This window comes from Euleptes europaea, chromosome 14, assembly GCF_029931775.1.
Source record: "Euleptes europaea isolate rEulEur1 chromosome 14, rEulEur1.hap1, whole genome shotgun sequence".
Lineage (NCBI taxonomy): Eukaryota > Metazoa > Chordata > Lepidosauria > Squamata > Sphaerodactylidae > Euleptes > Euleptes europaea.
Window position 1 is genome coordinate 54478761 of NC_079325.1, and position 24799 is coordinate 54503559.

At 50.3% G+C, this 24799-nt stretch overlaps 1 protein-coding gene across 1 annotated transcript; it reads left to right on the top strand.

The window, feature by feature from the left end:
- Positions 1–9844: 9844 nt before the first annotated feature.
- On the top strand, positions 9845–13847 carry LOC130486886 (uncharacterized). Its single transcript, XM_056860185.1, is given in 5 exon segments — positions 9845–10067; positions 10070–10191; positions 10712–10772; positions 10775–12753; positions 12915–13847. Coding segments are annotated over 5 exon segments (3318 nt in total).
- Positions 13848–24799: the final 10952 nt, after the last annotated feature.

Below are 24799 nucleotides of genomic sequence, written 5' to 3' on the forward strand. Positions count from 1 at the left end.
TATCATCAAATCTCTTGGCTTAGATCTTCTCATTCTAGCAGGTAGTGGTATCCTGTATATTCTATTAATGGCTTGTTTTAATTCTTGTTCATCTATCTGAAATAAGTAGGCCAAATTTGGTATTGCAGATTCTTTATTGTCTCCCATCATATCTGGAAAATTGCGTATACGAAGGTTGGTCTCTTTCACTCTCATCTCCATCATTGCCATTTGATTTTTTGCCGCCATCTGATCCGCTTGTATTGTTTCAATCTGTTTTTCTTGGCTTGTTAATTTTTTCTTTGTGTCCTTGTGCTCATCCATCACTTTCTTAATTGATACATCCATCGCTTGCATATCTGTCTTCATAACAATCATTTGAGTTTTTACTTCTTTCAAGTCTCCAGTGACCACATCCAACTTCTGATTAATAGCTTGGGATGCTTGACCAAGATTTGTCATCATAGAAGTCAACTGTGCCATCTGTGTAGACATCTGTTCAAACTGTTTATTTGTTGCCTCAGTTTGTTTAGTTAGCATATCCTGTAACTTTTTTTCCATGGTCGAGGTTTGTAAAGAGTCCCTTAGTTTAGTATAGGCAGGGCTGTGTAGTGAGCCAGAGCGGGGTCGAGACATTTACATTCAAAAAAAGCTGGTAAAATACATGTCCACCGACAGGGCCTTTAAGGTGCTGGTTAAAAGATGATAGTTCAAAGATCAGCCTAATAATTTTTTCGGGTTGAAAAGAGTCGAAATTGGCTTTAAAATTGCATTTTAAAGTTTTAAAATACCAGTGAGTTTTTTCGGTCGCTCTAGATCGGATTAATCAGGAAGTAAACAGGAAGTTACTAGTGCTGCAGACCTTCTATCGCCTCTTCTCGATGGTTATTCCTTCAGGAATGATTTGAAGGTAACTCGAGTGCGACGGATATTCAGTCCCGCGGCTACTTCCTGCTGTTTTAATTCCAATGATAGAGAGGGTGTTATAGAGAGTCTTCCGTTCCAGGCACTCCCTTACTGCAAACGTGGCAGGAATTCGCCGGAAAATCAGGAAGAGAGATCACCCTCCCCTTCCTTCGGACCTTCTCATTGGTGATAGTTCTTGTCAGTCTAAAAGGTATCCTTCCGACTCTTTGTTATGGTTTAGGCTGATCGATCCGATAAGGCTCCTGTCGCTAATCCCGATGACTAACTCAGATCAAACTTTTTCAGTTCGGATTATGGAGGGGTGGGGGTCCCAGAAATATTCTTATCAGCCCCCCGTCTGTTCAAATTTCTAGTAAGTAGACGAAGAGTTCTTTTGTACTCACTTGGGTGTCAAGAGGTGAGGTTCTTTTCTTTATGTAGTCCTTATGTTGGTATTAAGGCGGTGGAGGATAGAGCTTGCTGCCAAAGTTGCGTTTTGGCGATGTCCTTCCCTAGTGCCCTCGCAGGACCGGCGTCTAGGACTCCGAGGGGCTTAAAAAAGCCCCCTCAGAGTACCTAGGAGGTCAAACCGCGTTTGCGGGCTGCAGGGAGTTCCTGCTTTCCAACCCACTTGCAAGGGTCGGATTGGGGTATCTATGTACCCCAAAAATAACGCAAACTTGGATTTCTCCCAGGACAACCTGGGGAAATGGAGTGCTCTCTCCAACGGCACCACCGGAAGTTCCACAGCGGTTTCAATTCAATTTGCTTTTTGCTGCCTGTTTTGCAGATTCATTTGTCTCGTGTACACGCCTTGTGCAGTTTTTATATGCAATTTATACAGTAGTCATTTGTGCAATACGCTTCATATATAAGTAGAATGCAGATTTATCAACGCATAAAGAATATTGAAAAAGATGTACATTTGATGGGAGAATTTGGTGGGAGGAGACATAAAATAATGTGAAAGTAATGAATCATGGGTGAGATCCCACAGATCTATTCCACTAGCAGAGGTATTTTCTGTCTTGTGTCAGAGGAAAGTTTTTTCCAGCAGAGGAAAGCACCTCTGACTGCTAGTGGAACAGAGCCATGCAGTCTACCCCAAGTAGGGTTGCCAACCTCCAGGTACTAGCTGGAGATCTCCTGCTATTACAACTGATCTCTAGCCGATAGAGGTCAGTTCACCTGGAGAAAATGGCCGCTTTGGCAACTGGACTCTATAGCATTGAAGTCCCTCCCCTCCCCGAACTCTGCCCTCCTCAAGCTCTGCCCTAAAAACCTCCCGCCGGTGGTGAAGCGGGACCTGCCAACCCTAACCCCAAGGTTCCCGGCGCACATGGGAGAAACAAATTCGAAATGTGGATTTTCGGTTTCAAAAAGCCAGAATGAGGGATTCAAAATCCTCTCTGGAGGAAACACCCTTTAATACCCCGCGTGACAAGCATCCCGAGACCCTGTCTGGCCTTGTTTGTGGTCTTCCTCTCCTTCCCGAGAACAGAAAAGAGCTCTGAGCCCGTCTAGGGCAGGGATTAGGAAAGCGCTGGAACAAAGAAGCAAACTTTGCTTCTGACCTAGAAACAGTTAAAGCTGAGCAGTCTGACTCAGCCGCGGCTGGGGTGCAGCCCAAACAGCCTCTTGAGACTCCCCGTCCCTCTCCGCATTCCAGCTTGCCACCGTGACAGTATTTGGTTCTTTGGTCTCTTGTGCAAGGCATGCTGGGGGAAAGGCTTGGAGGGGGGGACATTGGAAGGGTTGGTTGCTTTTAAAAAGGGGAGATGCCAGATCACGAGGCTCCTTGCAAGCAAAGCCTTGAGACCCAAGAAGCCTGCCGCCCGAATGTCCCTGACATGTGACCCAATAGTGAGGACTCAGTTCCTCAGCACATGCTCAGATGCACCATTGTTATCCCGACTTGTGTCTCTTGTTGTAGTGATTTAAAATAGGGTAAGGGGCTGAGTACCGAAGGGAACTCCTTCCCCTCTCATTGCTCCCCCACCCTCAAAAGAAAAGACGCCTCTAAATGCTGATACTTTCCCCAAGGGGGAAAGGGGCAATCTTTTATCCTCTGTCATAATAATTTTTGCTGTAGCATTTAGGACAGGGGTGTGAAACTACATTCCATGCTCAGCAGCACTCATGACAGCACTTTAAGGTGGGCTGGAATGATTAGGCGCATGTGGAAGATGTGAGGTGGGATGCGGTTTGCAGAACTCTCCTTTCTCTGACCCAACCATTTGCTGTCAATCATAAGGTATGATCCCTCGCCCCTGGAAATGACAGACCAGTTAGCTTAACATCTGTTCCAGGTAAATTAATAGTTTTTACTAAAGATAGAATAATTAAGCATTTGAGGAACAAAGCCTGCTGAAGAAAAATCAGCATGGCTTCTGCACAAGGAAGTCCTGCCTTACCAACTTTTTGACATGGTTCTTTAAGTCCTGCTTTGTCCCAAGACGGCAGAGCTCACTGCCCCTGGAGAAAACGGCTGCTTTGGAAGGTGGACTTCATGGCATTTGACCCCACAAAGACCTTGCCCTTCCCCAAACCGCACCCTCCCCAGCTTCCACCCCACCTCCCATTTCCAGGAATCCTGGCCCAAAGTTGGCAATGCTGACCCAGCTGCAAAGATGTCTTTCTCCTATGCGTCTCTGGGGTGGGAATGCCAGCCTCCTGGAATTACAGCTCATCTCCAGACTACAGAGATCAGCTCCCCTGGAGAAAATGGATGCTTTGGAGGGCGGGCTCTGTGGCATTGTTCCCCACTGAGGTCCCTGCTCTCCCCAGGCTCCATCCCCAAATCTCCTGCAGTTTCCCAACTTGGATCTGGCAACCCTACCCCCCATCCCCCGCCGGTGGCCAGGCGGGACCTGGCAACCCTAGTCTGGGTGCTGCTCAGGCTGATGTGAGACCTCTCCAGACTGAAATCTCCAAGGAAATTTGGCTCCTGACGCGACAGGAAGGGACCACAACAGGAAACCTGCCAGGGACGGTCCCCGATGTGCTTCGAGCACCAGAGGCTGGCTGTCGGGGGAAAGCATCGTCACCAGGCTGCAGCACAGCATATCAGCTGAGTTCTCTGGGCAAGGGGGCTTCTGCTTTGCTCTTTGCACTCTTGAGCGCATTCGGGTAAACAACAGATGCGATGACTGCACATCGGCGGGGCTGGTTTGGAGCCACCTTGGCTACGAGGGATATAAATACCTTTCCCCACCACAACACTGGAATGGTTCTACAGGCTCCATGCATAAGCCGACTGGCCAGCACCTGTGGTGTCTCCAGAACCCCTCCAGCCCTCCCTCCGGCTGTTGTGCAACAGTTTAAAAGGTTTCCCTTTTTCAAGAGATACAGGGAAGAGAAATGCACAGTGGCACACTTTTAAAGAATAAAAAGAAAGGCAGCTTCACGCTAGGCATGTAGAACCCATGGCGATTTCTCTTGAAAGAATACTTGTATTTTTACCCTTAAACTCTCTGGACTTCAGAAGCCACTCCAATGCTTGTAATATGTCATGAAAATTTTATCGTTTATTTAATTCATTTATTTATTTTATTTCATTTGTACCCTGCCTTTCTCCCCAATGGGGACCCAGAGCAGCTTACATGGTTCTCCTCTTCCTCCATATTATCCTCACAACAGCCCTGTGAGGTAGGTTAGACTGAGAGTGTTTGACAGGCCTAAGATCCTCCAGTGAGCTTCCGTGGCAGTGTGGGGATTTCATGGAATGAAAGCTCTCGCACCTTTTGTGGGTTTCCACTTTATTTCAGTTGTTTATAACTTGGTACAATCTTCTTTCTGATTGTGGCAAGGAGTGGAGTCCGGAACGTTTGCTGAGTTAGAGACTGGACATCTTGCAATCCTTTGCATATTTGACATTATATATTGTCTATATGTATTCTCTAATCGCAGACACTGCCGAACACTATATAATCCATGATGCAGCATGGCCGTAAGCAATGTATGCACACATGGCAACAGGGGGCATGAACAATATAACCTGAAGGTCAGGTATAAATAACATGTAGGCCCTGAGTGTTTGTTTCATCCAAGGGCACTTCATCCACAGTTGCACTGCATCAGTTGCAGGCTCTTTGGCCTGCAGTTGTTGCTTAAACTGTTAATAGTTCCTATCCCTAGCTATTTTGCCTATCTCCAATTGTGCAATCCAGTGTGGTGGGGTGGTTAGAGTGTCAGGCCAGGGCTGAGTACAAAACCTTTGGCTCTGCCATGAAGCACAATGAGCAACTTTGGCCTAGTCACTCTCTCCCAGGCTAACCTACCTCATAGGGTTGTTCGGAGACAGAGGACGACAGCAACATGTATGAATTATTTGGAGAAGGATGAAAACGAAATATGTGGAATTCTGCTGCCCTAGATGGCATTGACCCTCACCACCCTTCCCTTCTCTCCCAGTTTGCCTCCCCTATGTCAAATTTAACATTGCAAGAGCATCAGGGTAGGGCCCTGGCATCCTGCAGTGACGCCATAAAATGCTGTGGGCTCTGACGATAGAACTAGATACATAAATAATGCTCTGCATGTAATTATACTATTCTACAAAGGCCACGATGCAGGCTGATCCATGAATGGCATGTGCTCAGGTCACTTGAGCCAGAAGCATGTTAGTACAAAGGGGTTTTACTGGAATCCAGTTGAAACAGCCGTCTGTATCTTTTTATTTCACTCTTCCTTGAAAAATCTCGAGAACAACCTCTTCTCCTTTCTGTCATTACAACAACCCTGTGAAGTAGGGTAGGCCGAGTGACTCACCTCACCCCAGTTTCCTCCGCACAAAGTTCAGCAACTAGCTTGACCGTCAGAATGCAGCAATTTCAAACCAATCTTTTCATTTTGCCATTTATAGCCAGGATTGCAGCCCAGTTTTATTTATTTATTTGTTGGTTTATACCCCTCCTTTTCCCCCAAATGGGGACCCAAAGCATCTTACAACATTCTCCTCCCCTCCATTTTATTGTCACAGCAATCTTGTGAGGTAGATTAAGCTGAGAATGAGTGACTGGCCCAAGGTCACCCAGTAAGGTTCCACGACAGAGTTGGGATTTGAAGCTGGATCTCCCAAATCTTAGTCCAATGCTCTAACCACTATGAAACATTGCCCCATTCACAAGTTACTGTAGACAGACACATATGATCTATGTACAATGTACTCTTGGTTTTTTTGATATATACGTTGACTACTTCTCATGTTACACTCAATGGATATACAGCTGAACATGATACACACCTCACATTTATCAAAGTACTGGTGCCTGATTTCATTGCAAAGTGAATGCATGTTTTTCTTTCCTACAGATGTTTGCAGGTGGGATGTACATGTGTTCACTGTAACATGAACAGGGCTTGTGTATATGCTGCAATTATGTGAAAAGTAAAATGTATTGGTAGCCAGGCTTAAAATCGAACTTCTTAAAAACTCCACTTAAAAAAATTAAAACACATTTCTAACCCTTACACAGAGGAAGATATATTTGAGTATATTTGGAGAACACCTGCTGAAATCACAGAAATCAGCCTGAATAAGATTTTCTGTGGGTCGGAAAGGTTTTACACTTCTCCAATAATTAGCAAAACAAGGAGAAATTATTATGTTACTGTATCTAATGGCACAAATGGGTGACTTATCACAGTTGTGAGCATTTGAAAACCAGGCCAGCCATAGATAAGTTAGAGGTCTTCCACTTATATCAAGTAATCCCAGGTATGTAGGCAGATATGATTTTGTTCATTAACCAAAAGGAAAAAATATCCCTAAATGATCTGACAAGGACTGAACATGTTCTAGGAGGAATACTGAGAGCAGTTGAAAAGGGAAAACAACAGAGTATGATCTTCTGGACCACCAAGACTGGGGTTGTCAACTTCCAGGTAGGACCAGGAGATTTCCAGAGTTAGAATAAATTTCCGGTCCACAGAGATCAGTTGCCCTGGAGAAAACGGCTGCTTTGGAGAGTGGACATTGTAGCATCCCCCCACCCAGGTTCCTCCCCAAACCTCATGCTCCAGCTCCACATGCAAGTTTCCACGATTTCCCAACCCAGAGTTGACACCCACGCATGAGAACTTGTCCAAGTAACTGTCAGGACTGAGCATGCTCATTGCCCTCTGGAATCCACGGGGTGTCCAGGGCAATTGAGTAAACATGGAAAGGGAGGATTAGCCTGTGGAAAGACCCCAAAACACATCATTTTACAGAAGAAACACCCAATTACCTAAGGTTGCCAGCTCTGGGTTGGGAAAAACCTGGAAATTTTGGGGGTGTGGCTTGGGGAAGACTGCGTTTGGGAAGGAAGGGACTTCAGTGGGGTATAATGTTGTATCCTTCCGAGCTCCAGGTTGGGAAATACCTGGATATTTGGGGGGCAGAACCTGAGGAGGACGGGGTTTGGGAAGGGAGGGGCTTCAATGCCATGGAGTCCTATCGCCAAAAGGGCCCTTTTCTCCAGGGGAACTGACCTCTGTCAGCTGGAGAGCAGTTAGTACTAGAGCAGTGGTTCCCAACCTTTTTTTGACCAGGGACCACTAGGACTTTTTTGTTCGGTGCAGGGACCCCAAGGTTCAAAATAAAAATTCCGGGAATTTGAAAATAAACTTTAATCATAACTCTTAGTTAAACATTAAACTTAGAATTATATTTGAATATATATATTTTATAATAGAGGACTTTTAATTGAAAATATTATTTTATTATGGGTTTATAACTTTGTTTCGCGGACCTTAATTTAGTTCTCGAGGACCCCTGGGGGTCCATGGACCCCTGGTTGGGAACCAGTGTCCTAGAGGGAGATCTCCAGCCACAACCTGGGGGTGGGCGTCCCTAGCGACCTCTATTCTACGATTACTTATGGAGAGGCTTTGCGTGCAGAGCAGCACCCGCCGCAGAAGCGCGGGTGCCGAAGCCCAGCAATTAGCCTGATCTGCATCTGGGGTCCAGATTGCGGAGCGCGGCTTTCCCGGCGTCAGAACGTGCAGACCCCCGTCCCGTGTCCCCCCACCCCTCCCAGCCCAGACGTTGCCCGGGTGCAGCTGGCCCACAACTTTGCTGCCCGGGCTTGAGCCCCCGGGGCTGAGAACGGGAGGGGGGGGGACGGTTTTGCAGGCACCGCCAGCGAGGAGAGGCCGGCGCGGACTCCGAGGAGGAGGGGCGGGAGGAGTGGGGCGGGGGGGGGGAGCAGCCTCGGAAGAGCGCCGTTAATCTAGGTTGCAATACGGTTTCACCAAGCTGCGGTTTGCGGTAAACTGCGGCCCGCTGCCGAGCGAGCCCGGACCGCGCTGCCTTTGCAGAGGGGAAGCAGGCTCAGTCATACGCTGCGCTTTTGCAAAGGGAAGGCATAGGAGAAGCAAGCCCCCCACCCCCGTGGGATGACTTTTGCAACACTCTTTCCTGCTGCTCGCAATCCCCGCCGCCCACTTCCCGCCTTTGTTTCCCGACCGGTTCTCAACGAACCAGCGATGCCGCCGACTCGGGAATCCAGGGCGGGTTTTCCAGCGGCTTTCTCCTCGGGAAAAAATCCCCGTCCTGAAGGAGTCCTCTACCTGTCTGACACCGGCGCGCCGCAGCCGCCTTCCGCCAAGCCCTGTTCACCTGGGACAGCGGCAGACAAATCCCAGGCTGGATTGCGGACCTGGTCCGGAATGGATTGTGTGCCTAGCGCAGCAGGCAGCCAAGAAACTGCAAAATAAATACCTCCTCTTTGTTAATCCTTGAAAAGAAAAAGAAAACCTAAAAGGCAGAGCCTGCTTCCTCCAAACAGTCTGGTGCTTTTGAAAAGCTGTGTGTAGTGGATCCACTGTGAGAAATAAGCAGCCGGGGCATGCAAATCCTTATCACCTAGGGGCTATAATCCTATCAAGGGATGCTTCTGAATTTCTCCTCCGATTGGAAACCGCAGAAGGATCTGGCCCTGTTCCCAAAGAGGAAGTGGTGTATTAATAATGCTTAATTGTTCTGCTTTTTGCTTCCAGACTTTGTACAGGGGGCTGTGGGTGCTCACTTCTTCCTTACCCACAATGTGTGTGCCCATGGATGAAACACTGCAAAAATGCATTCTTGTTATGGCTACCTGTACTGTCGTGTGCAGATTCTTTTTGTGTGGAGTACGCATCATAGGTTCGCTTCAGTGAAAAAACACACTAAATGAATCTTGATACAATTATGTCTGGGATTACACTAAGGGTTACTTTTTTGCAGTGTTTTATTGATACACTGCAATAAAAATAGAGGGGGGAATCTACAAACAAATGAAAGGGATGGAAAGAGATGGACAAGCATGCATGCTCCTTTCAGAAATTTATTTTAAAAATTCTCCTAATTTAAATGGAATTCTGGGAGAAAGTTCTAGAATCATAAAGGAACAGAAGGAAATCACCCAATCCTCGACTAGGGTGGCTGTTGTGTATGTATATAGTTGGGGAGTAAGCAAGGGAGACTTAGGAGCTTGAGTTCTGCACGAAGGATCCTAAACCCTGCTCACCCTATTGGTCAAGCAAACGGACCCCATTGGCTCTAAGCCAATATGTACCATTGGTCACCAGGAGGTTATGTCCCCCTATCACGGATCAAGGGAGTGGCCGCAGGCGGCCAAGGGAGCATATAAACTGGTTGCTCATTGTGTTAACCAGTTCTGTTCCTGTAATCAATAAACGCGGTTGTTGTTTGAACTCCATCTCCGACCTCATGAATCCTTCCCACGCGGACTTAACAGTGGCGACGAAGACTGGAGAGCGACCCGGCTGACCTGCTGTATCACTCCCGCTCCGCCATTTCACAGTGACCAGTAGGCAGCCCGGTCCGCATTGCTGAATCACACGCCGGCTGTCCCACAGCTACAGCATCGCTCCGCGACCTCGCTGTGTCCGGTAGGCAGCCCGGCCCGATTGCTGATTCACTTGGATTCTCGGGAGAGACGAACACACCACACTCATGGCCACCACCGGTTCGATGGAGGCATTCGACATCTCCAACCCCGGCGACTGGGAGAGCTATGCTTCCCATGTCTCATTCTTCATGGTGGTGAATAAGTTCACGGACGCCGAGCAGAAGCAGGCAGTTTTCCTCAGCGTCTGCGGGCCCCAGACATTCCAGCTGGCCCAGACCCTCGTGGCCCCCGCAAAGCTCGAGGAGACCAGTTTCGACGCCATCATGATGGCGCTGGGCGGCCATTTCACCCGCAGCCCACGGTGTTGGCCCACGGCCATGACTTCCACCTTCGCGACCAACAGCCTGGAGAGACCGCTGCCAAGTACCTCGCCGCTCTCCGCCAGAGCGCAAGGTCCTGCGCTTTCTCAGCCCTCGACAAGATGCTCCGGGACCGGTTCGTGTTTGGCCTCCGGGACGCGAAGGTGTGCCGCCGCATGAAAGGGAAAAAGGAGGCAACGCTGGCGATGGCCGTCGAGGAGGCGGCCGAGTCTGAGGACCGAGACGACCGTATTGGGGACCACACTGCTGCCTCATCTGCCAGGGGCCCGAAAGAGATTGCCCCCATCCATTTTGGACACGCCAGTGATGGCGACTCCGGCAACAAGGCCCACAAAATGTCTGCCAGGGCGCCCAAGCCACGGGGCCAGCTTCAAGGGCCTGCACCAGCTGCGGTGACCCCCATGACCGCTGCACTTGCCGATTCCGCGATGCTCAGTGCAGGGCATGCGGGCATTCCGGCCACATCGCCAAGGTCTGCCGCTCGTCGAGGAAACCGTCTCGCCCAGAGAAGAAAGACCGGTCTACGCTCTCTCTGACGACAACGACTCCGAGTCCCCATGCCGTGACCAACGCGACTGCCGCCGCGTCCACACCCTCACTCTGCACAAGGTCCACAGCGTTGACAAGCTCTCAACCACCGTTTTCATTCAGGGGACGCCCTGCGAGATGGAAGTGGATCCGCCCTCTCCATCATATCTGCGGACACCTTCCAGGTCCTGGCCGAGTGCGCCCCGATGCCCAAGCTGCAGCCCTCCAGCCTCATCATTACGGAATTCCAACGCTGCCGCGTTCAGGTCGAGGGTGTCGACCGCGTGAACATGCGCTATGGGTCCCGTACGAGCCGCCTGTGCTTCGTCGTTGTCAAGGGGCCCCGCGCCAGCCTCCTGGGGTTTGAGTGTTTCAAGGCCCTCAGACTGCAAATCACGGGCCTGCACCACCTCAACAGAGCGCCCCTCGAGTCTGTCTGGGCCGAGTACGAGGATGTTTGGCGTGGCCCCTTGGGCTGTTACAAGGGGCCACCTGTCTGCCTCCTCATCGACCCCGCCGCCATCCCCATCCGACTGAAGCCCCGCCGTGTCCCCTTCACGCTCAAGGACCAGATCGACGCAGAGCTCGATCGCCTCATCGCCCAAGGCGTCCTGGTTCCGGTACCCAATGCGAAGTGGGAAACCCCGATCGTCACGCCTCTGAAACCGAACGGGGACGTCCGCATCTGTGCGGACTACAAGTGCACGCTGAACAAGGCCCTGCAGAGTCACGCCTACCCTGTGCCCGTCGTGAGCCACCTTCTGTCCTCCCTCGCCAGGGGCCGGTTCTTCGCCAAACTAGACCTGGCCCAGGCGTATCAGCAGCTGCCGGTGGACGAGGCCTTGACGGAGGCGCAGACCATCGTCACTCACCGGTGCGCGTTCCGGGTGACCCGTCTGCAGTTCAGGGTCAGCACGGCCCCGAGGATCTTCCAGAACATCATGGAGGACCTCCTTAAGGGCCTGCCTGGCGTCGTCCCGTACTTCGATGATGTCCTGATCGCAGCTGCCTCCGAGGAGGAACTCTTAGACCATGTCCGCCAGGTGCTTGGCCGTTTCAGAACCGCGGGCCTCACCGTCAAGTGCGAGAAGTGCCAGCTGGGCCTTCCACAGGTAGAGTTCCTGGGCTACCTCATCGATGCTGCTGGGATCCACCCAACCCCATCGAAAGTCAAGGCAATCCACAGCGCCCCTCTGCCCAAGTGCAAGCAGGAGCTCCAGGCGTTCTTGGGACTTTTAAATTTTTATCACGCCTTCCTGCCCAACAAGGTGTCGGTCGCCGAGCCCCTCCACCGCCTCCTGGACAAGTCCGCTCCATGGTTGTGGAGCAAGCCACAGCAGCGAGCCTTCGAGGCCGCAAAGGGCCTCCTCTCCTCGTCCAGCCTGCTCATCCACTTCGATGAGAAGTTGCCGGTGGTGCTGACCTGCGACGCCTCCCCATATGGCATCGGTGCGGTCCTGCAGCACCAGTTGCCTGACCGTCAGGAAGCCCCAATTGCTTTTTACTCCAGGACTCTCACGCCAGCCGAACGGAACTATGCGCAGATCGCCCGGGAGGCCCTCGCCGTCGTGGCTGGCGTCAAGAAGTTACACGACTTTGTCTACGGCCGCCGGTTCATGATTGTGACTGACCACAAGCCGCTCTTGGGGTTGTTCGTTCTGGATCTCCAGACGCCGCAGATCCTGTCGCCCCGGATGCTCCGCTGGTCCATTTTTATGAACGCCTATGAGTTCCAGCTCGCCCATTGGCCCAGGAAGTCCATCGGCAACACCGACGCCCTCATCCGCCTGCCGCTTGAAGTCTGCGACCCTGACCCACATCCCGCCGGTGACATCATGCTGCTGGAGTTGCTGCCAGAAGCCCCCCTCCACGCATCAGACATCGCCGCGCACACGGCTAAGGATCGCACCCTCGCCCGGGTTCTCAACTGGGTGGGGAAAGGGTGGCCGGCCACCAAGCCGGACAGGAAATTCAAGCCGTTCGCCAGGCGCCAACACGAGCTATCACTAAACAAGGGGTGCCTGCTCTGGGGGAGCCGTGTGGTGATTCCAGTGAAGCTGCGCACAGGGGTCCTGGAGGCTCTACACGTCTGCCACCTGGGAATCGTGCGCATGAAGGCCCTGGTTAGGAGCTACGTGTGGTGGCCAGGCATTGACGCTGCTGTCGAGGAGTGGGTGAGCCATTGCCGATCTTGCCAGGAGTCGCGCCCAGAGATGCCGCGCACTGGGAGTCCACACACACACCCTGGTCCCGCATCCACATAGACTTTGCGGGACCCTTCCAGGGTAAGACTTTTCTGATTATTGTGGACTTCTACTCTAAATGGCTGGAGGTGGTCGATGTCGGCTCTGTGACCTCGCGTACGGTCATCCGAGAGCTGTGCAAGGTCTTCGCAACCCACGGTTTGCCAGACACCGTGGTCTCCGACAACGGGGCCCAATTTATGTCCTCCAAGTTCAAGGAGTTCCTGGCCAAGAACTTGATACGCCACGCAACCTTGGCTCCGTTCCACCCCGCCACCAACGGACAGGCGGAACAGATGGTCTGGACCACCAAGGAGGCATTGCGACGCATCGACCGTTGTGACTGGGACAGGGGGCTGGTGGATTTCCTCCTAGCACAGCACACCACGCCCAACTCCGTGACTAGGAAGAGCCCCACGGAACTCCTCATGGGTCGCCGGCCGAAAACTCTGCTCGACCGGCTGCACCCCAACCTGGCGCCTGAGTACCCGGGCCACAAGGACTCGACTGCCACTCCAAGGGTCGTTGAGCAGGACGACCCCGTGTTCGCCCGAAACTACAGAGGGGGCCCCGCCTGGATTCCAGCCACTGTCCAGGATGCCACCGGCCCGGTATCCTATCGGGTCAACACCCTGGAGGGGCGCACCCTGCGGTGCCACATCGATCAGCTACGCCGCCGCCCCGCTGACTTGCCGGAAGCAGCCATGGTGCCAGCGCCACTGCCAATTCCTGTCCCCAGGGAGCCGGAACAACCGGAGCGATCAGAGCAAACGTTGCCGCTGCCAGCGCCGGACTCCTCCAGCAGCCCGGCGGACGACAACTCAGCCACCGAGGGTGAGACTGATCCAGCAACGACAGATCGCCCGACGTCCCCCATCCCAGCGCCGCGCCGTTCCCAGCGGAATCGATCGCGGCTGAGCTACCTTCAGGACTTTGTGTGCTCCCAGTGCATGGTGAGGGTCGCTCGGACTTAGGGGGGAGGGGTGTTGTGTATGTATATAGTTGGGGAGTAAGCAAGGGAGACTTAGGAGCTTGAGTTCTGCACGAAGGATCCTAAACCCTTCTCACCCTATTGGTCAAGCAAACAAACCCCATTGGCTCTAAGCCAATATGTACCATTGGTCACCAGGAGGTTATGTCCCCCTATCATGGATCAAGGGGGGAGTGGCCGCAGGAGGCCAAGGGGGCATATAAACAGGGGTTGCTCATTGTGTTAATCAGTTCTGTTCCTGTATTCAATAAACACGGATCTCCAGCCGATAGAGATCAGTTCCCCTGGAGAAAATGGCCGCTTTGGCAATTGCTCTATGGCATTGAAGTCCCTCCCCAAACCCCGCCCTCCTCAGGCTCTACCCCAAAAACTTCCCACCGGTAGCAAAGAGGAGCCTGGCAACCCTAACCTAGATTATCCCTTCCCTTGAACTGTCTCCCTGGTTTTTCTCTAGCCCTTTTCCTTTCTTTTTCCTCTCTTTCTCTTTTCTTCTCTTGCTTTCTCTTGCCTTTTTTCCTTTCTCTTTTTATGCTCCTGTCTCTGCCTTTTTCTTTCTCTTTCTTCCTCTTTTATCTCTTTTCCCCTCTTTCTCTTTCTTGCTCATTCTCTTTTCTTCTTGTCTATGCCTTTCTCTTTCTCCCCCGTTTCTTTTTCTCTCTCTCTCTGCCTTGCTCTGCTTTCTCTTTCCCTCTTTTCCTTTCTCTTCTTCCTCTTTGCCTCTTTCTCTTTTTCTCTTCCCGTCCCTACCTCTTTCTTTCTTTCTTTCTTTCTTTCTTTCTTTCTTTCTTTCTTTCTTTCTTTCTTTCTTTCTTTCTTTCTTTCTTTCTTTCTTTCTTTCTTTCTTTCTTTCTTTCTTTCTTTCTTTCCCTCTCTGTTCCCTCCCACTTTGGCTTTCTACAGTAGGCCTCCTGGGTCAGGGTGCCAACCCAGGGAGGAAGGTGCCACAGTTGTAGAAGAGAGAGAAACGTCGCCTGAGCCTTTTCCGGCTAACTGGGGAGGTGAACTGGGTGGGGGGAGTCCAGCCAGGAGGAAGAGACCGGAGCCTGAGAGTCTCGCCTGCCTTGCTCTTCTCCCCCTTCCTTGTTGCTGCTCAGCCCTGCAGCAGCAGAACAAGTCCAACAGGTCCAGCCACCAAGGAGAGTGGAGATTCCTCCATAGAAATACTCCCTCCCTATCCTTGTGCCAGCAAAGCCAGCTGCTGAGACCACACAGAGGGAACAGAGCTGGCCTGACCAGTCAAGGCCGACCAGGCAGATGCCCAGGGCAGTGACCTGCCGCCATCCTGGAAACCTTGCACATGTTTGTAGTGAACGCCTTTCTGCTTGCAGCTCCTGATGTTTCCAGAATCCTGTCAGGGATTGTAGCAGGTTCTGGGAGCTGCTCCCAATCTGCTTGCCAGAAGCAGTGGGAAAGTCCAGGTTGTGGTGCTTCCTTGATTATTAGGGTTGCCAGGTCCCTCTTTGCCACCAGCGGGGGATTTTTGGGGCGCAGCTTGAGGAGGGTGGGGTTTGGGGAGGGGAGGGACTTCAGTGCCATAGAGTCCAATTGCCAAAGCAGCCATTTTCTCCAGGTGAACTGATCCCTATTGGCTGGAGATCAGTTGTAATAGCAGGAGATCTTCAGCTAGTACGTGGTGGTTGGCAACCCACCACGTATTATGGTGGTGCAAACTAACTGATTATGGTGGTGCAAACTAACTGAAAACTCCCTGGGAAGGAGACCTGCTCTGTCCCTGGTCTTGTCCTTTGTATTTGAACTACTGGATCCAGCACCAGCTAAGCTCTCCTTGGCCTTGGTGAGCCAATGTACTCAAGTTTGTTTGCACCAAACATGTGCAAGGTTTCAGAACATCCCCCCCAAAAAGCCGGAGAGAACACACCGGCAAAAAAGACAGGAAAACAATCGTGGTCCTTGCCAAAGTGCTCCAGGCAGTTCAAACAGCACACTGGAGCGATTCAGAGGCGCAAGGAAGAACCGAAAACAGTTGAACGCAGTTTTCATAAAAACCGGCTCAGCCTCGCTTTGCGAATGAGACACAAGTAGACTTTGTCTGAACAGGTAAACAAAAATCCGTTAGCAGCCAGGAGCCAAACCGGTTGTGTCTGAACGGACACAAAAAATCCATTCGCAACCTGCTGCTCAAGCGGATTATAAAGGCAGTTTGAATAGCCCCCCTCTCAGAATCTAGGATGTCCATCTCAGTTGGAGGTGTTTTTTTCCCTACGGACACAAAGGTCTGTATCTTGGTCCAGGGAAGCCCAGCACCTTCGTAGAAAATAAATTGTATAGATTAATACAATCCACAACGAAGAATGTTTTTGTGTTTTCCTCTTTCCCTGGACGGTTCAATATAAACTTGTCAGGATAGGGCAGTTGTGGAAGGCGCCCCGGAGGGTGGCATTATGGTCTCTGACACATCTGGCATGAGTGTTTTCAGAGGGTGAGGAGAAATGGGCTTGGAATGCCGTGAAGGGTGGCAGAGGTGTGGCACAACCTTCCAGACTGTGTTCCTGTGGAGGTGCACTGAAATGTACAAGAAGAAGGGCTTGTACAAGAAGACTGGCACGCTTGTAGGGTTGCCAGCCTCCAGGTGGTGGCTGGAGATCTCCCGCTATTACAACTGATCTCCAGGTGACAGAGATCAGTTCCTTTGGAGAAAATGGCCACTTTGGAAGATGGACTCTGTGGCATTCTATTCCATTTAAGTCCCTTCCCTCTCCAAACTCCCCCCTCCTCAGGGTCCACCCCCAAAAGTTACACCAACAACAAAGGGGGGAATTAACCCTAAAAAAACCAGAATTAAGTACCCAAAGGTCAAGAAAAAAATTAACATCTGAGGCCAACAGTTATACAATCTAAAAGTTATGCCTATACAAAATATATATGTATTTATTGCAGGCTAAAATCTAATCACACATATAACACATATAGGTAAAGTAAAAAGGTAAAGGTCCCCTGTGCAAGCACCGGGTCATTCCTGACCCATGGGGTGACGTCACATCCCGACGTTTACTAGGCAGACTTTGTTTGCGGGGTGGTTTGCCAGTGCCTTCCCCAGTCATCTTCCCTTTACCCCCAGCAAACTGGGTACTCATTTTACCGACTGTGGAAGGATGGAAGGCTGAGGCAACCTTGAGTCGGCTACCTGATACTAACTTCCTTCGGGATCGAACTCAGGTCGTGAGCAGAGCTTGGACTGCAGTACTGCAGCTTACCACTCTGCACCATGGGGCTCCTGGTAACACATATAACACATATAAGGCCCTGCAAAAGCCTACCAAATACACATGCTCATGTAACACACTTAGACCTAAAATCACACAATTAGACTCTGACAGCACGTTTTGCTCACAATTTCCAGATTCTGGCTAAAATAAAACAGCATCCGGAAAACACGGGCAAAACACGCAGGGAGAGTGAGGCGACCTCTGATGGGCGGAAAAGGCATGCATAATAAAAAAGAAGCCCCTAAGAAGTCGGCAGGGGTGACTGCGGGAAACATCTCTGCATAAAAGGCCTGGGACTTTCTGCACGCCAAGCAGATGCTCTACCACTGAGCCACAGCCTCTCCCCAGGGAAGAAGCAGAGGAGGAAAGGGTTAAACCCCCCCCCCCTTACATCCCCTCCCCAGCATCCCTTCCCTGATTTTCAGAGTGGCCACCTGGAGTTTTCAGTTAGCTTTAAAAATACCACCAGAGATCTGAACTCCAGAGTCATACCTAGCTTGGCATTTATTGGATCTGACTCAATCCTGTTCCCCAAGATTGGCCACCTTTCCTGAAACCTGGGGGATCTCCAAGGGGATGGGCGCCTTACGAAGATGTGACTTAGTCATTGTTAAACTTATGACACATGTTGTTTTTACTAATTAATGTTGATTTAAAAAATAGATTCCCTGCCCTGAAGAGCTTACAATCTGAAATTGAATTGAGAACTAGTTTGGTGTAGTGGTTAGAGCGCCAGACTAGGATTTGGGAGACCCCAGTCTGAATCCCCGTTCTTCCATGGAAGCTTGCTGGGTGACCGTGGGCCAGTCACACACACTCCTCCTCAGCTACCTCCCAGGGTTGTTGTGAGGATAAAATGGAGGAGAGAAGAACAATGTAAGCTACTTTGGGTTTCCGTTGGAGAGAAAGGCGAGGTATAAATGAAGTAAATAAATAAATGAATGATGAATAGGACAGGAGGCAACCAAGAAAGGTAGAGATATGATACAGATATGAGCCTGACTTGGTCGGGAAAGGGCAGGATAGAAGTCGAAAGAATAAATAAATAAATAAAATAAAATCTGGAGTGGTAAACCAGTTCCTAGCAGGAGGGATTCTAGAAGGACTACAGTCCTGCCCCTGCCCCATTTACTTTAGACCCAAGCCAACTGGCTCGGACCATTCCTAGATATTTAAGGGTGGGGCTTGAGGAAGGTGAAGTTTAAAGAAGGGAGGGAGTTCAGGGGTGTTTGGTATCGTAGAATCCGCTCTCCAAAGTTACCATTTTCTCCAGGGGCACGGATAAGGAGGCTAAAGTTGGTTCCCAGTTGGTACCCAGTTCCCTGTTCACATTTCCGGGCACCACTGTATGTCTTCTTGCAGGGGACAGTCTGTGGAGTGTGGAGATGTGTAATGTGACGTGGTCCAAAGATTGTTTGGGGGGGGTGCAGCTGAGCCCCGGTGTCTGTATGTGCATTTGTCCTGGGGGCACCCCACTTGGGAGCGGCTGGCACAAGAACTGGACCAGGACCCAGCATGCGCCCCCTCGGAGGGCACAGTCCCCTGAATGTGGGGGTGTATGTTATGTGGTGGTCCACACTTTCTTATGGGGTACAGAGCTGTTAAATTGTCCTCAATACCACTCAGGAACTAGGAAATGTGAATAAGGAACTGGGAGCCGGGAACCAGCTTCAGCCTCCTGGAACTGATCTTTATAATCTGGAGACTGGTTGGGTTTCTGGGAGAACTCCAGGCTCCACCTGGAGCTGAAAGAATACATGAGAATCACAGTTTGCTCCCTCTGTTTCAGCTGCAATTAAGAGTTGGAGGGGGGGGGAGAGCTGTAATGGAGCCTCTCCCCCATAAACACTGCCCCTCCAGGTTGAGAAATACCTGAAGATTTGGGAGGTGGAGCCTGGGGGTAGGTGGGAGGGAGCTCAGCAGGGAATAATGCCAGAAAGTCCACCTTCCAAAGCAGCCATTTCCTCCAGGGGAACTGCTCTCTGCAGACTGGAAATCAGTTGCGATTCTGGGGGATCTCCCAGTAGGGTTGCCACTGGTGGGAGGTTTTTGGGGTGGAGCCTGAGGAGGGTGGGGTTTGGGGAGGGACTTCAATGCCATAGAGCCCAATTGCCATAGCTGCCATTTTCTCCAGGGGAACTGATCTCTATCGGCTGGAGATCAGTTGTAATAGCAGGAGATCTCCAGCTAGTATGTGGTGGTTGGCAACCCTGCCCCCAGGGGAACTGCTCTCTGCAGTGGGGAGGTAGTTGTGAATTTCCTGCATTGTGCAGGGGGTTGGACTTGATGGCCCTGGTGGTCCCTTCCAACTCTATGATTCTATGACTGAAAATCAGTTGGGATTCTGGGGGATCTCCAGGCCTCATCTGAACGTTGGCAACCCGATACAACGGCTCGAGACTATAAAAACAGCCAGGCCCCAAACAGCTGAAGTTGACCACAGCATGAACCAGAGTTTTGGCTGAAGGCGCAGGGGAGGGGAAGCCGGGCTTTTCACAATGCTGCGCAGGAAGAGGTGGACATGACTTGGCAACAGAACTGAATGTGGGGAATCAAAGAGGGAGGAATCGGAGTCGCAGCCAAAGCATGATGCCCAACGCAGCTGGGTCATTCCCCCACTGTGCTCTCTCATTGGGCAAAGGGAAGCGTTTCCACAGCCATGACAAAGAATTCTACTTCCTCCTTGAACCTCCAGGTATCCACACCCCATCCGCTTCTGATTAGCTGATGCCCCCAATCCTGTTTTGGGTTTTTTTTTTTGGGAGGGGAGGGGAGGTGGTTGAAAAGAATTGCAGGAAAAAACCCACACCCCGCTCCTTTTAACTTCACAGAAAACCGGTTTCCTGTTGCTGCCGTTTGCTTGGATTGGCTCCCCAAACACTGCATTACAGAGAAGCTGATCTTTTCCTGGGGTTGCTTAATAACACGGCCATTTCATTTTACTAGTTCATCAAACAGAGCAAAAGCTGCAAAGTGCTTTGCATATTAATGTTGGCAAGTAACATTTATCAAACAAAAGTAAAAATTAATCAAGTGCAGGAGTAGTTCATTGGGGGCCACTGGTGACAGTCTAGCTCAGGGGTCCCCAACATGGTGCCTGTAGGTGCCATGGTTTTTTGGAATTGAGTGTGGTCAGGTAGGGCTTTTGCTCAGCAAGGCTTCTGATTGGCTGTGCTGATTTTTAAAAACATTTCTTTGGCAACAGCTGCCACAACAGCACAAGGATTTGCACTAGGGTTGCCAACCTCCAGGTACTAGCTGGAGATCTTCTGCTATTACAGGGAGGGGACTTCAATCCCGCAGAGTCCTCTTCACCATCGGTGGGAGGTTTTTGGGGCGGAGCCTGAGGAGGGTGGGGTTTGGGGAGGGGAGGGACTTCAATGCCATAGAGCCCAATTGCCATAGCTGCGATTTTCCCCAGGGGAACTGATCTCTATTGGCTGGAGATCAGTTGTAATAGCATGTGAGCACTTGTCCCCGTGGTAATCCCACAAACAGCATCCACAGACAAGGAGTCCAAAAGAGAGCTGATTTATTGGAAAACATACAGGTATGCAGAGCTTACAGGTGCATTGGCACGAATGGGATCAGGTAGCGCAGTGCAGGGCCTATATGGGAAAGCGTTAGTCACAACGAGTCAGGGCACCCCCCCTCCCAACGAGGAGCCGGTCCCACGGGAGATAGCGCTGGAACAGGAATTCGACAGCAGTCTCGACCTTGAGAGGCACCTGGTGGAATCGAAACTAAAACATTCTCAGTCTGACAGGCTGCTGAGAGCAGAGGAAAGCAGGCCTGACATAGCAAGGGATCTCCAGCCACCACCTGGAGTTTGGCAACCCTAATCAATATGAATGATAATTTGGGTTTGGATTGAGAATAAATACTGAAGTATAATGTAAGAAAGGACTTGTTCATTATCGAAGCACCAATAAATATATCTTTAATTTTATCGACCATTTACATTTTTATTCCTGTGAGTGGTTGTGTGGGTAGGGGCCCCAGTGCGCTGCTTTGCCCGGGAGCCTATAATGCTGTTAAGACGGCCCTGGCAGCAGCCAATTTGTTGCTGCGCCCCCCCCCCCCCATGCCATGGCAGAATTCCAAATGCACCTGCAGGCTCAAAAAGGTCTAGCTGTTCTACTATCTCTCCCTCCCTCCCACTAGTAGGACACCCCCCCCCCCGTGAGAAAGTATATTTGATTCAGAAAAAGCATGCCCCAGAATCTGACGACTGATCAAGTCTGTTATGTGTTCAACTTGGTCACTTTGTTTTCATTCTGTGTATGATTTTGCCGTCAAGTCACCGATGAGTTATGGTGATCCTGAATGGTTTTCAAGGCAAGAGACGTTTACAGGAGGTGGTTTGCCATTGCCTGCCTCCGTGTGGGCGGAGAGAGTTCAGAGAGAACTGTGACTGGCCCAAGGTCACCCAGCAGGCTTCATGGGGAAGAGTGAGGACTCGAACCCGGTTCTCCAGATTAGAGTCCGCCACTCTTAACCACGTCACCACACCAGCTACTCGTTGTCATTCTAGCCATCAGAAATCTGGAGATTTGAAGTCTTACCTTTTAAAACCAAATGAGGGATGATTTTGATTTGCTAGTTTCACCTGAAAATGCCTATTCTGAGTTTGCTTCTCCCTTGCATGAATCACAACCAATTCTTTATTTTCTGTTACTTTTGCACTAAAATCCACACATTTGTCGATTTTGTACAATCCACACATTTTTTTAATGTTATTTGTATGCCATTCAATCCTCATGATAAGTTCTATAGATATTATATTTAGAAATGAGGTACATTTGTGTGCATAAACAAAATCAGTACCTATGAAAACCATACCTGGCACAGAGGAATCTTTAAAAATATAACCAGTGAAAAGCAGAGAACCAAAACTGTCCACCCAAAAAATTAGAAGTGACAACAGACAAAACACACAGGGAACGTTTGCATCTCCGGAATCCAAACTTTCTACAATGCACAAAGGGCTGTGCAAGCGAGCTCCTCAAAGACACAAACACCAAAGGAAATGGATTCACAAACCACCCAGGCAGCCAAATGGACCTCACCAATTCACTGATCTTATCAGAAAGAAGATGAAGTAATTTGGAACTGGCAAATCCAGAGAGAAACTCAGATATGGTATATTTTGAAAGCACCTCTGGCTTCAGTTTCACTCCTTGGCATCTCCAGTGAAAGAACCCCAGGGAAAAGACTCTGGAAAAGATCTTTCTAGAATGTCTCTGGTACAGAGTACATAGGTTGGGTCTGGGGTCCCCAACCTGTGTCAGCTGGTAAAAATCACATGTTTGTTTATTTATTTTATTAGATTTATACTCCACCCTTTTTCCAGCCAGAGGCAGGCTCAGGGCGCTTACAACGCTTCAACACAATGACATAAAATCATATACAGGATAAATTTATAAAAGCATAAAGTCTACATTTCATCATTAAAATCCTAGAAAAAAATCCTGACTAGAACAGATGGTGCCCTGACTACGTTGTTCCCCAAATATGGATTAAAAACCAGTTTTAGTCAATAGTACCATAGAAGGGGATCAACCGATAGGGTTGCCAACCTCCAGGTGGTGGGTGGAGATCTCCCACTATTACAACATCCAGGGGACAGAGATCAGTTCCACTGGAGAAAATGGATGCTTTGGCAATTGGACTCTATGGCATTGAAGTAGGGTTGCCAACCTCCAGGTACTTGCTGGAGATCTCCTGCTATTACAACTGATCTCCAGTCGATAGAGATCCGTTCACCTGGAGAAATTGGCCACTTTGGCTATTGGACTCTATGGCATTGAAGTCTCTCCCCTCCCAAAACCCTGCCCTCCTCAGGCTCCGCCTCCAAAAATCTCCAGGTATTTCCCAACCCGGAGCTGGCAACCCTATGAACAGACCCTAATAAGTGGTGATACTAGTGGGAATAAAATAGTAAAATGGAAACCAAAGGGAGGGAGGGGGGATTTGAGGGAAGGACCCAGAAGATCAGCAATGGGAGGGGAGGGGGAGGGCATAGGGAGATCAGTGTTGTATAAGCTGTGGCTGCCTTCAACCGTGGGCCTGGCGTTATGGTTTCTCCTCAGTTCCCGTGTATGCAGAGCCTGATTTTGATCAGGACTGTGGTGCCCACGGAGAAGGGGCTTCGGCCTCCCTCCACCCCCTATAATTTTTCCAGCCTGAATCTGTCCCAGGGAAGTGTTACTGGCCTGGCTGTGGGTATCTACACACTCTCCAGGATACCTCAGATAATGCACTTCTGGCATTGTGGAAAAATGATGGGGAGGGGCCTGAAGACCCTATTCCATGGGCACGGTGGTCTTGATCCTAACTGGTGGAGTTGAGGAGAACCTGTTACTCATGTGTGAATGTATCATATCTGACACAGGGTGGGGACCTCAGACCAGGCCCCTATGTTCTCTGACCCTGGGGGGAGTCTGGTTGCCAGCCTGCAGGTGCGTCCTCCTGAAGACCTCCTGGAATTACCACTGATCTCCAGACTACAGAGATCAGTTCTCATGGAGAAAAGGGTTGATTTGGAGGGTGGACTCTATAACTGAGGGCCCAAATCCCACCCTCCCTGGTCTCCAAATCTCCAGGAATATCCCAGCACTGAATTGGCAACTCCACTGAAGAGCCACTGTCACTCAGAATAGGCAATACTGAGCTTGATGGACCCATGGCCTGACATGGTATGAAGCACTGTGCACACAGGTCTCATGAAGACATGAAGCTGCCTTAAACTGACTTAGACCCTTGGCCTGTCAAGGTCAGGACCAACTGACTCTCGTTTCCGCCGGATCTGCTGCTCTCTAACTGCACAGTATTTTGCAGTCGAAAAGGGGCTTTTGTCCCCGAAGAAATTCCAGGAGTACCTTGTGATCAGTTATGCATCCCCAGTGAAAATGCAGAGCTTCTGAACCAGTGAGGGTCTATGCTATATTTCTGAGAATATGCCAATAAAGGTCGATTGATTGATTGACAGCGAGGGAGTGGTCACCGATGTTGTTGTTACACAGTTTGCCACCCCCCTTCTTTTGATTTTTTTTTTTATTCACGCATGTGTACTAGTGATAAATCACAAGGCTGCTACTAAAAAAACAACACACAACACACACATGAGTCCCTCCCCCCTGAAAATGCTGCTTTATAATAGGCTGTAGTGTATTTTTTTAAAATGTTACCAGCCCCCCACCAGCCCCACGGCAGGCTTCTTTCATTAGAGCTGAACCGAGTAGCCAAAGCCGAGTCGCCGGCTCTGTTCCATCCGGCGGAGCACTGAAACTGAACACTTGCTGTGAAACTGATCAAATAAGGGGCCTCACAGTATTGCAGCATTCTCTCGCTGGTGCACTCACAAACAAACAAAAAAAGGCTTTCATGCCTTATAAGAGGATGCCGTATAAGGGGGGGGGGGAGCAAATCAGCCCAGTTCTGTTCCATCCAGCTGAGGACTGACACTGACCACTTGCAGTGAAACTGACCAAATAAGTAGCCTCATAGCATTCCCGCATTCTCTGGCTAGTGCCCTCACAAATGACTTCAAGGGGAGGGGTTGGAGGTGGGTGGGGGAGGACAAGTGGGAGGGAGGAGAAGATGAGTGCAAGGGAGAAGCAAGAATGTGGGCAGGGGGAGACAAACCCAAAGTTAAAACTATACCCTGGAGTAGCAATCGAACTGGCCCCGACGCAGCCGTTAACCT